General features: G+C 35.5%; 2 protein-coding genes across 2 annotated transcripts; one reads left to right on the top strand and one right to left on the bottom strand.

Annotated features, from left to right (window-relative positions):
* Nucleotides 1–4,285: 4,285 nt before the first annotated feature.
* Nucleotides 4,286–5,587, bottom strand: LOC149990371 (SH3 domain-binding glutamic acid-rich-like protein 3). The gene is made up of 3 exons (XM_090264956.1): nucleotides 5,540–5,587; nucleotides 4,748–4,915; nucleotides 4,286–4,351 (listed from the first exon to the last, which is right to left on the bottom strand). The coding sequence occupies exons 1-3, from the start codon at nucleotides 5,585–5,587 to the stop codon at nucleotides 4,286–4,288; spliced, it is 282 nt and encodes a 93-aa protein (XP_090121082.1).
* A 3,380-nt stretch (nucleotides 5,588–8,967) lies between these two features.
* LOC149990370 (TLR adapter interacting with SLC15A4 on the lysosome-like) lies at nucleotides 8,968–13,404 on the top strand. Its single transcript, XM_090264760.1, has 2 exons — nucleotides 8,968–9,124; nucleotides 11,284–13,404. Exon 2 carries the CDS (start codon nucleotides 11,326–11,328, stop codon nucleotides 12,217–12,219), a length of 894 nt encoding a protein of 297 aa, XP_090120886.1. The 5' UTR covers nucleotides 8,968–9,124; nucleotides 11,284–11,325; the 3' UTR covers nucleotides 12,220–13,404.
* Nucleotides 13,405–18,420: the final 5,016 nt, after the last annotated feature.

Genomic DNA, 18,420 nt, shown 5'->3' with positions numbered 1-18,420 from the left:
AGTTAAAAACTGGAAACAATCCAAATGTTTACCAACAGGCCAGTAAAGAAACGGTGGTGTGGTCAGGCGATGGAATACCATTTCGCAGTAAAAAGGAATAAACTATTATTGATACATGCTGTAACATGGCTGAATCTCGAAATAATCATTCTCAATGAAAGAAACCAGAAAAGGTATGGTACATGTTGCATGATTCTATTTATGTAAACTTTGAAAAATACAAATGAGCGTGCAGTGACTGACAGACAGCAGATAAGTGGTCGCCTGGGGGTTGGCAGTGGCAGAGCAGGAAAGAGGGATTACAAAGAGTTCTATAAATGACTCATGGACGTGGACAACGGGGAGGGATATGATTGTGGGAGAGGGGTGGGCGGGGCCAGGGGGAGCAATGGGGGAAAAATGGGACAACTGTCATTGAAAAACCAAAAAATAAAAGAAAAAAGAAAAAAAAATAAACAAACAAACAAATAAATGGTTTTCTCTGGGGAAAAAAAAAGAATTTTTTTGAGGTGATGGATATGTTCACTCTCTTGATTGTGGTGATGGTTTTATGGGTGTGTGTGTGTGCGTGTGTGTATCTAAACTTGCAAAATTATACACTTTAAATATGTTCATTATATTATGTGTCAATAAAGCTGTTAAAAAAAGAAAAAAGATAAAGTGAGTTTCTTGTAGACAGCATATAGTTAGATGATGGTTTTTAATCCATTATATCAATTTTTACTGTTTGATTGAAGAGTTTAATCCACTTACATTTGAAGTAATTACTACTAAAAAGGGGCTTCTGCTATTTTGATATTTTTGATATGCCATACTTTCTCTGGTCCTCGTCTCCTCAATTACTGCCTTCATTTGTATTGAATATATTTTTATAGTTTATTGGAAGGCATTTTGATTTCCTTCTCATTTCCTTTTGTGTATATTTTAAAGATTTTGTGTGGTTGCCAGAGAGATGACAATTAATTTTCCTAATTTAAAACGATTTAGTTTGAATTTACACCACCTTAACTGAAATAGCATATAAAAATTCTTCTCTTACACCGGTCTTTCCTAACCCCCCTTTGTGTCATCACAACTGCATCTTTATTTTGTAACAGTAACACAGGTTCATTATCTCTATGCTTATATCTTTTCGATGGAATTTTTATACACCAATAATGAACTATCAGAAAAAGAAACCAAGAAAACAATCCCATTTACTATTACAAAGAAAATAAGGCACTTAAGAATAAATTTAACCAAGGAGGTAAAAGACCTGTACTTGGAAAACTACAGGACACTGAAGAAAGAAATTGAGGAAGACACAAATAAGTGGAAGCATATACCATGTTTATGGATAAGAAGGATTAATATTAAAATGTTCTTAATACTTAAAGCAATCTAGATTCAATGTAATTCCTATTATAATACCAATGGCACATTTCACAGATCTAGAACAAATACTTAAAAAATTTATATGGAATCAAAAAAGACCCCGAATAGCTTCAGCAATCTTGAAAAAGAAGAACAAAGTTGGAGGTAACACAATACCTGATATCAAACTATACTACATAAGCCACTGTAATCAAGAGTCTAGTACTGGCATAAGAACAGACAGATGAATGGAGGAGAACAGAGACCCAGAAATAAACCAACCTTTTTATGGTCAATTAATATTTAACAAATGAGGCAAGAATATACAATGGAGTAAAGACAGTCCCTTCAATAAATGGTGTTGGGAAAACTGGACAAAAAAAAATAACTAGAACACCAGCTTACACCATATGAAAGAATAAACTCAAAATGGATAAAAGACTTAAATGTAAGTAGATAAACCATAAACATCTTAAAAGAAAACATAGGCAGTAAAATTTCAGGTATCTCCTGTAACAATATTTTTGCCAATATATGTCCTAGGGCAAGGGAAACAAAGAAAAATAAATGGAACCACATCAAACTAAAAAGCTTCTGCACAGCGAAACAAACCAACAAAATAAAAAAGGAACTCATTGAACGAGAGGACGTATTTGCCAATACATCTGATAAGGGTTTAATATCCAAAATTTATAAAGAACTCATAAAAAACACCATAAAAACAAACAATCCAATTAAAAAATGGGCAAAGGACCCAAATAGACACTTCTCCAAAGAGAACATCCAAATGGCCCCAAAACACATGAAAAGATGCAAATCATCAGAGAGATGCAAATAAAAACGACAATGAGATACCACCTCACACCTGTCAGAATGGCCATCATCAACAAATCAACAAACAAGTGCTGGCGAGGATATGGAGAAATGGGAACCCTACTGCACTGTTGGTGGGAATGCAGACTGGCTCAGCCATTGTGGAAAACAGTATGGAATTGCCTCAAAAAACTAAAAATGAAACTGCCTTTTGAACCAGTGATTCCACTGCTAGGATTATACCCGAAAAATCCTGAAACCCTAATTCAAGAGAACTTATGCACCCCTATGTTCATAGCAGCCCTGTTTACAATAGCTAAGTGCTGGCAATAGCCTAAGTGCCCATCTGTAGATGAGTGGATCAAAAAACTGTGGTACATCTACACAATGGAATACTATGCAGCAGAAAGAAAGAAGGAACTCCTACCTTTTGCAACAACATGGATGGAACTAGAGAGAATTATGCTTAGTGAAATAAGCCAGGCAAAGAAAGAAAAATACCATATGATCTCACCTAATACAGGAAACTAAAGAACAACACAAACAAAAGAACTAAATAGGACAAGGAGCAGAATAGCAGTTAATAGGGGGGAGGGGGGAGGCAGAGAAGGGGGATAAGTAAGGGAAGGGTCTAGTCAAGGAACGTGTATAAATGACTCATGGACATGGACAACGGGGAGGGATATGATTGCGGGAGAAGGGGTGGGCGGGGGTGGGGTGGCAATGGGGGAAAAATGGGACAACTGTCATTGAAAAACCAAAAAAAAAACAAAATATATATATATATATTTTATATATATATCCAAATATCTTTGCCCCAATTTTAGAATTCTGAGGCAGGGCTCAGTAACCTGCATATCTATTACGTTCTCCAGATGATTCTGAGAGATGTGTTTCTCCTACACCACTTACTTGTGAGACACTTTATGCTGCAGGCTACACACACTTAAACTTATGCTTTAGAATGATCTCTGTAATGCTGTTGTTCCCAAGTATAGTTGCATATAGAATCATTAAAGATCGGATCCAGACAGTTTTTTTTACAGTTCCTCAGGTGATTCCACAGTTCAGTCTAGATGGAAAAGCCCTGATTTAGCAGCAATGAGGAGGATATATATTAAAGTAGTAAAACTGGAAATAGGAAGTTAAGATATTATTACAAAAGTACACACAAAAGCGGTGAGGACATGAGCAAAGACAATAGCTGGAAAGCTAGGGAGTGTGGGGTACCTGGGATATTAAACCTAGTTCCTCTAGGGTTCGGTGGTTGATTGCATATGGGTGTGTGTGTGTGGGGGGCAATATTAAGGATGATGCCCAGGTTTTTGAGTCAGGGTTTGAGGGAATGAAGTTGCCATTCGATAAGATAGGGACCACGGGAGTAAAAACAGGTTTGGAAGGAGACTACCATTTTATAGCAGAGCTGGAGGTCAAAGGAGAGGTGACCTAAAATTGCTCTTCTTTACTATTGATTTCCAGACTTAAGTATACAAAACGAGATCACCAGAGGAGTTTGTTTAAAACACAGATTTCTATTCTCCCCCATTTCCATTTAGAAGGGCTTGGAATGGGGTCTAGTTATCTGCTGTTTTCTTTTTTAACAGCCCCCGTACAGATTGTAAACCTTTGTCAAATGTGCTAAGAAACATTAAAAAAAAAAAAAAAAGCTGGAAGTAAATTGAAAATTGCAACAAAAGTCTATTTCTTGCCTATAAATTGACAGCTACTGGTGACTTAAGGATAGATAATAAACAATGTTTTCCTTTTTACAGTTTTATAAAATGTTCACAGTGTGACAATTTTAATGCATGATTGAAATGGTAAAGCCCTACCTCTTAATGAATACAATTTAATATGGGTAGCAATAAATTTTTTAGGTATATTTTATCGATTATATTGTCACAATAGTTCCATTTTTCCCCTTTGCTCCCCACCGCTCAGCACCCCCTCCCCCACCAACCCCACCCCTCCCCAGTCCATGCCCATGGGTCACGCATACAAGCAGGTAGCAATAAATTGTAATGAAATAGTTTTATTTTTATAATTAAAAGTAATGAGTGTAAGTGGAAATATATGTAGATCCATGTCAGTAAACATCTTTTGTGTCATTACTGTCTATTCATTCCATCTTCAGGAATTTCAGAATCTCTTTGTTCTCATTTGCCTTATTAAACTTTTCAAAATCCTAAAAGGAATAAAAATTAATTTGTAATATCAGTGCTGAAAATTCTCATTTATAAACTCATTAAACTCAGATGTCTAGGAAAGTTTCCTAATTCTCTTGCCTGGGCCTTTGCAAACTTCTGCCAGCTAAGTTAGATAAAAAAAATTCCCCAGAGGATCAGTATGTTCATACTATAACATGATGAAAAATACTGCATAAGTATTCCAAAACAAACACCGTGATACAGCTTCTTTTATGACAATCTTTTTGTACTAGAGTACAGATTGCTTTGTCTTTAGGCATGTATTCTAAATGGAGAAACCTGACCATCATACTTCATAAATGTATTATTTCCTCATGTACAATATGTGACCTTAAGATATAAAATAAAAAATAAAAATTGACATTTGTACTTACTCCACAGTACACTCGGTCATTGAATATCTGAGGTGGTACAGCCTTAGAGATGGAAACCTTTGCCGTCATTTCTTGAAGTTTTTTCAAGCTGACAGAAATATCTATTAATTCATAATTTATTTTGTACTCATCTAAAATTCTGGTAACTTCTTCCTGTTTGTACTTTATCTAGGTAAAGATGTGAAGCAATAGAAAGTTAATCAACTAATCCCAAATTGTTATATTTCATTTTTATTTTCCCCGTCCATTATGCTATGGAAGAGGAAAATATTTTCATGATGTGACACTTCTTTGAGGAGCAAAAATTATGTAATTTTCATATGTAGCTATATCACATACATATAGTATATACAATATAGAAGTATGTTTAAGGTGTGTAGGAATAATTATAGCAAGGTGTCAGTGGGGCGTGAAAATCTCTATTGGGTTATAAATGTTTACCAGAAACCTGTGCCTATATTCCAGAACTGAGAACGTTCTGAAGTTCTAAAACGAAACATTTCCACTTTGTGAGTCTCATTAGCTTTTAAAATTGCACAAGTATGGTGCCTATGATTTAAGTCAACTTTTGTAGTGGTTTTTCAAAATCTATACAAATACACCTTCATATTCTGTGAGCGCCACCCCACCCCACCTTACCTCCCACCCCAGAAACCTTAGGAGGAAGCTGAAGAATGAAAGGCAGGAAGAGAATGGTAATACATTAGCACAATCCTCAAGTCCCCAATTAAATTGTGTTCACTCTAGTCTTATTTATATGTTACCGGCTGGTGTTCTTTTCTTTCCACTCACCTCCTCAGACCCTAATATGCTGGAATAATAGACTTTAATGGAGCTCATCATTCCCAGTCTGAGACTACTTGACAAACGTAGACCACCGTCAGCCACTTCAATGTTGTCCACTGCTCAGGTACTGAGGTTGCTAGCCGGCCCTTCTTAGGGCCGTGGCTAAGAACCGGCAGCTCTGCGCTCAGGATTGGCTGAGAAAGTAGGTGCCTTTGTAGCGCCTGTGAGCTTCTGAACTTTCAGGAAGGTGGCGGCCTCATGACTAGTAACCAGTAGTCTCCACCGGCCAGGGGGGAGAATCTGCATTCCCACATGTCAGAAACACCACTTAAACACTTCTTTCTCATCTGCGAGGCCCAGGTGACAAGAGATAGGAAGAGCAAACAGTCTCTACGTTACTGCTGCGCGTTCTTGCACCTACCTCCCTGCAACCGAGGCTGTCAATGAAGGGTCGAGACACCCGAGGGAGAAAATGGGCAAAATACAACGTGACAAATAAATAAAAAGAGATAAATTAAAACTTGCATTGCCTAGGTTTCTAGGGACAGAGCGAATGGTGCCAATGCAGAGCTGCATGGGACTGGACCATCAAAGCAATCTTTGTTGCCTTTCCTCGTAGCCCTCCTTTCCCACTCCAGTGGTCCTCCCTTTTCGAGGACTTGGTTTGCAGGGCACCCTTTCCTTCTGGGGGCTGACCTTTTCGGCTTTCGTAATTGTGGGTGCCATAGTTCCTGACTCTCATAGCACTTCCTCTGTTCCCTTTAGGAAAAGATGACCTTGAACTATGATGTCAGCTTCCTCTTGAATACATTCAAAGCTCGGTATTCCTGCTTTGGTTTTGAAGTTTTAACCTTTTCCAACAGTCGAAGATACCGATAACATTACCAGGATTTTAGAGGTTTGCCAAAAATTGGCAATAGAAATTAAGAGGGAAGGGCAAAGAACCTTAGCACTGGCTTTTGTGTTAGGCGTATTTGGGTTCCATGGCTCTACAATTTACTAGCTATAGATCATCAGCAGATTCTTTCTTTCTGAATGTCGGTTTCTCTATTGATGCCCCCTGGCCAGCCTCAGCATAGGTAAGATTCAGTAAATTCAGTACGTAAAAGTGTTAGGCACATGGTCTGACATGTACAAGTAGTTTAGAAAATGATAATTATAATTGATGATAAGTGTCAGATTCTGTATTCTGCTTGGGAACACACATCAATATGAGTAAGAAAAAGCATTTACCTTCAAGGAACTGACAGAGCGATAACCAATAAGATAAAGTAAATGAAATGTAGAAAAATCTTAACCAGGCTAGGTGCTTAAGAACTCAGAGCTAAATAGAAACCTGAAGAACATATAGTCTGCCAGGAAATAATAAGAATAAAGGACTTGCAGGTAGAAGGAACAAACATGGCAATTGGAGACTTGGGAGCAAGTGTAGGAATAAAAGCTGAAAAAGTAAACAGGGAAAAGAACATAGACCTTCAGGTTTCATGTTAGATTTTGATTTTTTTGTCCTTTTAAGGCTGTTCCTTGTTTTGTAAAAATGTGCAAAATCATAACTTGCAGATTTACTTTTAGGATTACATAAGCACAGATGTTGCCTAAGAGCACCTTTCACGTAGAAGGTGCTCAATAAAGTATTATTATTATTAATCAGTGGATAGTTACAAGTTATTGAAAGATTCAGCAGGTCTTGGTGAAAGGTAGATCTAACATGTCTGGTGGATTTGAAAAGGCAAGATTGGAAGTAACAAAATAACCCAAGAAAGACAGAGATCGTTACATCAGGGGGCTGCTAGGATTGGAATAAGCTGGATACAGGGGTGATCGAGGCAAAGGAGATAGGATAGGACTAATGAAGGAGTCTAGCTTAGGAACAATTTGAGATCTCTGTTTTCTTTTAATATTCCTCTGTGGTGACAGGCGTAGAAAACTTACTTTTTTCCAGTTGCTTCTATTATCTTTCTGGCAGGCTGTGTGCAAGCTAGATGTATTTCCTCATTTTGCTGTGAGCCATTTCCTTGAGTTCAAGTGAAATTAATACACTACTTCTTATAAGAGGATATCTTTGACAGGCTAAAATAAATCGATTGGTATGGCATACAAAATTATAATTAACCTATTCTCTGGGATGTTCGTGATCATTACTTTGAAATAACTATTTGTAAAATTGAAACTATTGATCACTGTAGCCAAAAGTATGGACTATGTAGAAATTTTGCTCAGTCTAGTTTGGAAGTTTGTATCTGGGTGTGAAAACACTCTAACAAATGTGACAGACACCTGTGAGATTGGAAGAATGATTTATAAAGAAGGCTGTATACTTTTTCTTGTCCTTTTGTGCATGTGAATTATTTATTTTTCAATTGTGCAAATAATACATGGATATGTATTCCTTGTAGAAGAATTCAAAGCATATAGAAATATAGGAAGCAAAAGGTAAAATTAGCCTTTCACCTTCTACCTGCCACCCTCCTCCCAGAGGAAACTATTAACAGTTTGATTTATAACCTTTTCCAAAAACAACATTACATATATTAGGTCAATTAAAAGGGAGAAAAAGTCAGTTATAACAGAGAATATAAGCACACAGTCTTTGAAGCCAAGCTTCCTGGGTTCAAATACAGACTCTGTACCACTTACAACTGTGTGATATCGGGCATCTTATCTAATTTCTCTGCACCTCAGTTTCTTCACTGGTAAAATGACAATTATACTATCTGTTTCATAGAGATATTAGGAAGATTAAATTAGTTAGTACATGGGAAATATTTAGAAAAGGGCTGGCCTATAGTACATATTCAAGACATGATGGGATCCCACTATATATGTTGTTCTGCAACTCACATTTCATCAGCACACATGGAGGAAATACAGTGTAGCGATTAAGAGCATGGATTCTGAACTCGATTGCCTGGTGCCCATCCTAGTCCCACCATTTAGTAGCTTCATGGCCTTCAACACATATAGAACCCTTCTCTATCATTGTTTCTTTTGTTAAATGGAGATAATAGCTTCTGTTTTAAATTAAGTAGTATGTGTAGCACATTTAGAATGTTTTGTAATAATTACTTAATAAATGCTTATTATAATTCCATTATTAAAAATCCTTACTTTAGTATTTAATGTAATAGATGTGTCATAATTTACTTAACCATTACCTTGTTGATGGCTGTTTAAATTATTTTCCTTATTCATTGTTACAAAATATGCTAGTTTCCAGACTGCTTTTTTGTTTTACTTAAAAATTCAAAAATAACTTTGTCTCTTGTCTTTGCTTAGAGGAAGAAAACTACTGCTGTCAGTATTTCCTACTGTCATTGTCATTTGCATATTGAATAAATACTTTCAAGATCCTCTTTTGGTGTGTGAACATGATGACCATATCATATATGTGATCAGCCCACATTTTCCTGTTTGCTTTAGTCCTACGGCATGAATGGAAAGCAGAACCGTCTCATTTTGCGTGGCTGAAGTTATCTCTCTGAGGTATAAACAAAAGCTAAGAAACAAAGAAGCCAAAAGGTACTTTTGCTGTGTTTGGAGTGTTGGAATCTCAGAAGATTGATTCTTTTGGTATCTTCATATTTGGAAAAGGTAAATCTAAATTCTTACATATTTTGTGTTGTATTGTTTGATCTTCTTTTAAATATGAATAAGTAGGTTTCTTGGAAACATTTATAGTAGACACTATAGACTTGCTACAGAAAAATGGTGTATTGAATCAAGTCTGCTTTTTCCTTTTGCACCCTTAATCAAGTTTTCAGGGAAAATGAGAGTCTTAAAATTTCATGCAAAAGGCTGAATAAGTGCTTTGAGAAATAAGATTTAAGTACACAAGAAAAGAATGGATGGAAGAAAGGAAGGAAAGGGGAGTAGGAGGGAGGGATGGAGGAAGGGGTGGGAGAGAAAGAGAGAGAAAGAGAGAATGGGAGCGAGAGAAAGGGAGAAAGGAAGAAAAGGGAAACACAAAAGAAAAAGAAAAAAGCATGGTAGTGAATTTGACAAAACTATTTGCATTTATTTATCTATTTATCATTTTAACTGTTTGTAAGTGTCCAGTTTTTTTGGAACTCTCTGTGCTTCCTGGACCTGTAAGTTTATTTCCGTCCCCAAGTTTGGGAACTTCTGCTTCATTATTTTTTCACATAATTTTTCAATTTCTAGTTCTTCTTCTCCACCTTCTGGAAACCCTATGATTTGGATGTTGCCCACTTATAGCTGTCCCATAGGTTTCTGAGCCTCTCCTCATTTTCCTCACTTCTCGTTTCCTCTTTCTGCACTGGTTGACTGTTTGTTCCTTCCCTATGTTCCAATTTGTTGATTTGATCCCTGTTTTCTTTCCCTCACCACTAGTTTCGTATGTGTTTTTGTTCATTTCAGCAGGACTAACCTTCATTCCTCCCCATCTTGTTTAAGATCTGCTGTCAGGTCTGTAAGCATTCATATAACCAAAGCTCTGAACTGTGCCTCAGAAAGATTTCCTATCTGTTGATCCGTTAGATATTTGCTGTCTGGTCAGCTGCATCACTGGGATCTCTATCATGATCTGTGCCATCCTGACAGTTTTGTGTTCACCTTTGCTTCCTGGGCAGGGCACTGTCACATCTCCTATGCTATAGGGGGCGGAGCTCTGTGCTCTCATCACAACTGGGCGACCCTTCTCACAACGCTGTGGTGTTTTGTGTGGGGCGGGGGTCCAAGATGGATTCCTGCCATTCACTCTCCTCTGAGAGACCGGGAGCCTCCTCCTCCATCCCCACCCCCTCTGGGCCTCACAGTCCGAGGCAATGGAGGTCTGCCTTCCCTGACTTTAGAATTGCGAGCTGATGGTTCTGGTCTGCAACCACAGGTGCTTCCCAGGTGCTTCTAGTCTTCCCTTAAATATGGGTGTCTGTGCTTACCGCCGTCCCACCACTGTTGCTGCAGCTGCTGCCGCCAGCACAGCTTAACTTCTCCTCCCTGGCTTTGCCCCTCCTACCCATCTGGAGGAGCACCACTTCTTTATAACTTCATACGTTGGACTTCCATTTATTTTCTGGAACTTCTGGTTATTTCTGGTTTTGCAGTACATACTTGTATTCCTTCTTAGTTGTGGAGGGAGACAGAGCGTGTCAGTCTAGGCCTCCATCTTGGCCGGAAGTCCTTTTTTGGTTCTATCTCTATTAATGTCTATTTCAATTTATATTATTGGAAAAGTAAGTATCTACATTTACAGTTTAAATCTGAAAGTGTTCATGAGTCTAAACTATGCATACATATGCATTCCTTGTACACATTCTAAGGCATGATAATTTTTTCAATGTGTGACTCAAATGACATTAATTAATGCACAGTTAAATTAAGACCAAGTCCTTGAAACCAGGTTTGATTTTAAGTAGATTATTTGATGATAGAGAAAGTGTTAGGTATTTTAACCAATAACTTTAAAATATGTCATTTATGACAGCTGAATATGTACACTTGCATAACTTTGTACTTTTTAAAACATTTGCATATGCATCATATAATATCCTGACAATAGTCCCGTAAATAAAGCAGGGGAGTATTATCACCATTTAATTAATGGAAAAATTGAGACCCAGCAATTAAAAAATTAATGGCAGAACTGGAACCCAAGTCTCCTTATTCCTGGTCCTATTTTCTATCCTGTGAGCAATACTGCCTCCCTAATTAACCTGTGTATCATGTAGAAGATAAATATTAATCTGACATTTTAATATATGTTGCCTTAATGAGTTCTTTTATAATTTCAGGAATATACTGCAGTCTTCTGTTTAGAAATCTTGCCTAATAAAATGCTTGGCGAATCCTTCCTAATTGAATTTCTATACAAAGAACAGAAATATACAAAATGTAAACCACTTACATGTAAGAAGACCTCAAATGCGGAAAAGGAAACCTGGAAAAAGCAGCTTTTAGATATAGAAGACAATTCACTTTCCCCTGATAAAATAGAAAATCATCATAAGGTTGAGAAACAAAGTTTAGGAGAGCAAATTAATGATACAAATAAAGGAGAATCTGTGGATGAGATAACTGTAGCAAAATGCAAAAGTGCATCCTTTCCAGGAAATGTGTCTGTTGCCTTACCCATTCCAAAGAGAGAAAAATATGATGAAGGACAACTGGATTTATACCGATCTTGGTCATGTACCAGTATTTGCCAGAATTATCCTGACCTACAGATTGGAGGAGACCACGTGGGGAACATGTATGATTCAGGCTGCTTTGTGGAACACATACGTGATGATGCTATTAATGGTCCCCTTTTACTTTCAATAGATATCTCACTGGGCCATTCACCTATCACTGAGGCTCCAGAGAAACTACCTGCCTCAAAACTTTTGAGTGGGGATGAAATTCGAGAGAAAAGTATGTTGTTTTATAAGCAGCCCCTCTCTAATTCTATGCTTAACACTTATATGGAAAAAAAAGTGGATGAAGTCTACAAACAATTTTTGGAAGAAAATCTCAGTAAGTGCCTCTCCATAACCAACCTTATGACTTCCAATTTGCTAATGAATAATGCAAATCAGGTTAGCCTTCAAATATCTCAAGAGCAGAACACAGAGGCATTGAAAGGCCTGGAAACTCTCAAAAATTCTTGCTCAAGAAACAGTTCTGAATTCAGCACTCCTAACCTACAAATATCAAACCAGAGAAGTAGGGAATTTGTGTCACATCTATGATAGGAATGAATAATACGTTTATTGCATGAACTTAAGGGACTGGAGTAGCAATAGTTTTCTCTGGTTTGACATGTCACCGCAGGTCTCCTTTGGGATGTGGTTATTACATTTTCTGACAAATTATTTGACCAATGGTACATCTGCATTCTTTTAGAAGGTGATTTTAATAACTAAGTCATATGACCATGTTTTCTATTTATTTTGACATCTTTAATAATTGCCACATTCATGTTTGTAAATTTCATATGTACAGCACTTACTTATTTAATTGCCACTGGCAACCCAAATCCATTACCTCACTCTTACTCTATCAGCTTTATTTAATACAAAAGTGGTACAAAACTAGGACAAGGAGAGGAGTGATTATTGCTTTCAGTTACTGAAACAACCACTAGAAACGATATCATACAGGAGCATTTATTTTGCCACAAAGTTTTTAAAGACTTATAAGTAATGCTTAAATATTCTTTTTTATTTTATTTTCAACATTCATAGTTTATTGACACTGACAATCAGAATAGACTAAGGAAAATTCTTCAAACTAAAGTTGTATTTAAAAGTTGGTATTTGCAGAAGTATGAAAGAATTGTTTAAGGAAAATATACAATTTGACATTGAAATTTGCAATTGAAATCTGATGCTTTTAAACTTACCTGGAGCAAGCATTAACTTTTGTATGTCGTTGTGTTATGCATGGTGGTTTTAAAGGATACGAGGAAGGAAAACATACAGGGAAAGAGAACAGAGTGCATGGAGAACCATCACCTAGACGTGAAGAGGCTCTCTTGACAACTTTTGACACTTGTTAGGTTATCCTCAGTCAAGATCCTAGTTAAGGATAAGTCAGCAGGATGTTATGGTGATTTTGGAATCTAAATTACATAAATTAATTTAAAAAACATACCTAAAAGAATGGTATGGCTTATTGCAGACTTGGAAACAAAACTCTACACTTAACAGGTTACAATTCTCCTGGATATAGTAAAATGATTAGCATGCACTTTTGCTTGCAAAGTAAAATTGTACATATTTGTTATGAAATTATTATGATTATATTATATATTAATGATGTGTGCATAAGTGATTATGTATTCCACTCCAATTTTGTCTTTTTGGCCTGGGATTACATTTTATAGACTGAATTACCCCAGTGCCTTCACAAGTTGTTTGTTCTGATCACCCAGTTTGTTTTCATCCTCTTTACATTTCTATGGTCTAACAATAAAAGCACCCCTGACTTACCTTGTTTTTATCTTAATCACTTCTTTCTCCAACATCCCCTCCCATAACCCTGCTGATCAATATTCATCATTCACACATTTGATTCTGAAGAGACAATGGGGAAGAGCTTCAGAAAAACTGACTTGGTGTCTTGTAGATACTTAGAAACTGTTGTGTGTCCATTGTCTTATATATTGCTAAATTTGTACATTTTAATGAGTTACCAAAATGATAAAATATTGATGTTATTTTTTGTCTTTTCTAAACTGAATTAAATCTTGTTGGGTAACATTATTGGTGTGAAATTCTCTTGGATGTATTAATACTTTATAAAGCATATATATTTATAAATATTAAAACTACATTGTATTGTATAAAAGGCCACAGTATTTAACTAGTATCAATTTAGAAATGCATTTAATTATACTCTTAGAGTTCAATTTTCTCTACTATTTATCTCTTCAAAATGCTTATTATCAAAGATACTCACTTGTTAAAATGTCCTAAGAATTCCATGCAATATTTAAAGAAAAACAATACATTTGGTATTATTATGTTTTTATCTTGACCTCATATGTACTGCCTTTAATGTTTGAATGCAATATGCATATGAGATTGGGGCTTGGTACATTCTGGCCTTAAGTAATTACTCTTCATTTTGTCTTTCATCATGGGTTTCAGTTATATGACAATCCTGCTCCCTTTTAAAATGTTATTCGAAATGTGTGGAATGATGTATTTCTTTTTCTCGCTTTTTCAGGATTTTAGGGTATTCCTTTTGTGCTTCTATAAAAATGTATAGTATTAATGATTCAGTGTTGCAAAGGATCATCCTATTTTTTTAACTTCTATTGTTGACAGTACTACAGATGTCCCCATTTCCTATCCTCCCTTCCCTCTGGCCATCATCACACTCACTGTTGTCTAATTTCTGTCATGAATATATGTTCTTTGGATAATCCCTTTGCCTTCTTTCCAAGAAGCAAAGAAGTTGAAGAGGTTAACAATGATGCCCGGTATGGCCTTGCTTCCTACCTGTACAGGTCACTTTAACTTATATCTCATCTTTGGATATTAGGTCACTATTGGAAAGTCCAGAGTAGGTTTGGCCTAGTATCAGGTAATTTTCTGTCAGGAGTGTCCTTCAATCATTTAAACCAATTCAAGAGATAGAGTCTATATTGCACTTTTGTAATTTTTAATCTCCAAAAGTAGCCAGGCTTCCTGAGGTTCTTAAGAACCAAGGTAATACTAAGCTGGTCTATTCAAGGTTGTAAGCAGACTTTCTGGCTCTTACCTTTAATATTTGGAGCTTATCAAAACTGATTTTTGGAAGTAGAATAACTAAATAAGTAGCTCTCTAGGGATAATTTTCCACTTGCTATTTACTTCCTGTGAGGCTGCTTTGAGGGTAGGAGTAGAGTAGATGTTTATATACATACATATATATTTATCTTCAAATAAAATGAATGAAACTTCAGGTAACCTGAGCACTATAGCATTACTACATAATATGTATGTGGATGAAGGATGAAAGGGTAGCTTGTGAGAATTAGTATGTGCAGTAAACTGGAATAATTGTGTAGTTAAGTGGGTGATTGTTTTTAGTAAATACAGGAAAAAATCAATCAACAAATCAATAACAATAGATATTCATTAGATCAAATGGACACCAATGTAATATTTTCATGACCAGTCATTTGTATGAAAAACTAGCCAAACAGTTATGTATGTGTGAAAATCCATGATAAATGAAATAATATTTGAAAGCAAAAAAAAAAAAGAATGATGGTAAAAATATTTTCATGATGTTAAAATAAAGATAACTATCTTTTGGAAAATGTTTATTGGAAATTCAGGACTTTTGATTTCCAAGCATGTTCGTATGTTCTTTCCCTCAAAGTCTAGTAGAAACTTATAAAAGTGTTCTTATTATTTCCTGTTGGTTTCATATTTATTATAGTGTAAATGTATAGCATCGTTTGTCACAATTTTATGAATTAGCCTTTAAATAATTATATTTATGAACATATCTATAAAATGATGAAAATCAAACTATAGTCTATTGACATCAATTACAAATACTAAATTATTTTTATAGGCAGCCAATTCTCTGAATTGTTCTATATCTCTTTAAAGATGAGAAATATATAGATTACAGAATTACAATGTAGTTCTGGTTTTTACTTCTGCAAATGAACAGAGGCACTTTATCATGAGACCTAAATTGTCATAAGAACTTGAATGACTGCAGCTCATAGGTAACCTATTTCCTGAAATTTCTTTCTCTCTACAATTGCAAACTGGACCCATATCTACTGAACACACTTTGAGTGGAATTGAAAGAGTTTACAGTGCAGTTCAGGATTCTGACAACTTGTGTGGTTCTGCCCCTCTCCTTTAGGGGTTGCACTCCCTTTTGGGGCTCTATACTGTGTATCTTGTCCAAACTTCCACAAGTCTTTATTCTGCTCCAGGTACATCATTAATGAACATTTAATGGTTCCTAGTACTTGTCATATTGAGTTAAATTTAAAAATTGTGCATATTTATAGTGCCAACAGTAATATATCATTGTTATCACAAACTCATAAAAGATATTTTGTTATTGATTTGAAAACAATTAATGCGTACAAAATAACAAGGCATATTTTAAAATGCAAGGAAAACATTATCTGAGAAGAGTGCCTTTTTGACATTTAGGGTGTGACTTATTTTGTGTAGTAATTTTTTTCTTTTATAAATCATTGCCATATATTATATCAAACCTGTAATTTCTTCTCCAAGCATAATAATAATTAAAGATGGCTTCAACTGAAAGTACACAAACATTGAAAAATCTTAAAAGAGCTATCACAAAGAATATACAAGAAAGAAATGGGGATAGTGTTACTAAATTTTGTTCTGAGCATTCTGGCATCCAAATGATAAAGAGAAACATGTTGGATTATTAAATGTGTATTATCCAGTAATCTATTTTCAAACATATCTTTGAAATACATACTCAAGAAATTTTGAGGTTATAATTTGTTTTGTTGTGTGCGCAATTGAAAATCCACAAACATACTACCCCAAATACTTTTATTCCTTTCATGATCTATAGTAACCAGACATTTTCTGTTCTACTGCTTCAAATCTTAGAGATTAACTCCTTCGATTTCAGCTCTCCTTACCTCCCCTCCCCCACTCTTCCTCTCTCTCGAGATTTGACCCAATATTAGAAAATCAGGATGCATGCTGTGGTTTAGGAAATACTGCAAAAATAAAAAAATAAAATAAAAAATAATCTTTAAATTGCCATTCTATTTTACCCACTAGTGCCACCTAGTGGAAATACGTGGGAATTGTAGGTTTACGCTAGAAAATGTTTAGAAGCTAGTGAGTAATCTTTTTATCTTCTTTCCAAATTATCCATGATAAATACTTATTACCTTTTCAGCCGTGAGAAATAAATCAAAATTAAAAATTTAAAAAAGTTAATATATGACCTGTTTTCACCAGTTTTGTTTCCATTACGGTTTCAACCTACCATCATGTTGAAACTGCGTATCATGTGATGTATAGTATTCTCTGCTTTTCATTATGAAATTTTGTTATTGTCTATATGAATACAGAAGGGTTTTACTCTTTAAATAATGTAGTAATAGCTGCAATTTCCTCACTATTTCCAAGGCATTATCTCATTTAATCCTGTAAGGGAATACGATTATAATATCTTTTGTATACATGAAATTGAAGATCTAGAACCAAAATAAATTTCTCAGGGTCTCTAAGGGAGGAAGTTATGGATCAAATACTAGACTCTAAACCTTTCTGGCTCCAAATAAAATACCGTTAAGCACATTCAAGGGTCTTGAACACAATCTGGTTACTGGTTTTCTCCTTTGATGTAATCCACCTTCATTTGTTATAACTGAGAATATTGACTAACATCCAGTTTTAACTCTTTCTATTTAAATTGAGGAATATAAATGTGGATTTCATTCATTCTTTAACAGATATTTGGCCAGCATGCAAGAATTCTCATATTTTAAAATGTAAAGATAAAGAGAATTCATGTTCCATTCTAGTCCCTTGTTATATCTTAAGTAAACTGTACCAGAACAATACAAATTTTTAAGACTTCCTTTATGTTCCCTACTTAATATAAATTTCCCAAATCCATATATTTACAAATAAGTATTATCATAAGGAAAATGATCACAAAGTCCCCACACATTGATTTAATTTGGTTTTAGTAGTAGTGACAGTTAACTTATTTTGAAATACTGAGTGATAATAAAACAGGATATGAGATTATTGTATATAGAAAATGAAGACATGCTTTTAAAAATATTTTATATAGTTATTTTTAGACAGAGGGGAAGGGAGGGAGAAAGAGAGGGACAGCAACATCGATGTGTAAGAGACACATTGATTGGTTGCCTCTCTCATGCCCCCAACCCCCAACCTGGACACTTGGCTCACGCTCTCAAATGGGGACCTGGTTGCAACCCAAGCATGTGCCCTGACCAGTAATCAAACTGGCGACCTTTCTTTTTCTTTTGATATTTTTAAATCGTTGTTTATTCTATTACACTTGTACACCCAAAGAATCCCAAAACAGCAATATACAGAAGAACCCACGTACCCCTGTGGAAACAGCACAAGTGCCCATCCGTAAATGAGTGGATCAAAAAACTGTGGTATATTTACACAGTGGAGTACTATGCGGCAGAAGAAAGAAAAAAGAACCGGCAACCTTTCAATTCCCAAGTGAGCACTCAATCCACTGAGCCACACCAGGCAGGGTGTTTTCTTTTGTTTTGTTTTTTAATTGGGAAACTTTAAAATTTTATTATATGGGTTCCTTTTGCAATTCTAAAATATTTCTTCATTTCTACAGAATAATACAATGAGAACGCAGCTGAAATTTTTTCTAAACTATATAGGGAAAATAGAGTTTTGAAGTGAACTTTAGTCATATGCTGAGAAGTGTAT

The sequence above is a fragment of the Furipterus horrens genome, unplaced genomic scaffold, assembly GCF_987537825.1.
Source record: "Furipterus horrens unplaced genomic scaffold, mFurHor1.1.pri manual_scaffold_17, whole genome shotgun sequence".
Classification (NCBI taxonomy): Eukaryota; Metazoa; Chordata; class Mammalia; order Chiroptera; family Furipteridae; genus Furipterus; species Furipterus horrens.
The sequence above is the reverse complement of the archived record's forward strand: the minus strand, read 5'-3'. Positions and strand labels throughout refer to the sequence as shown.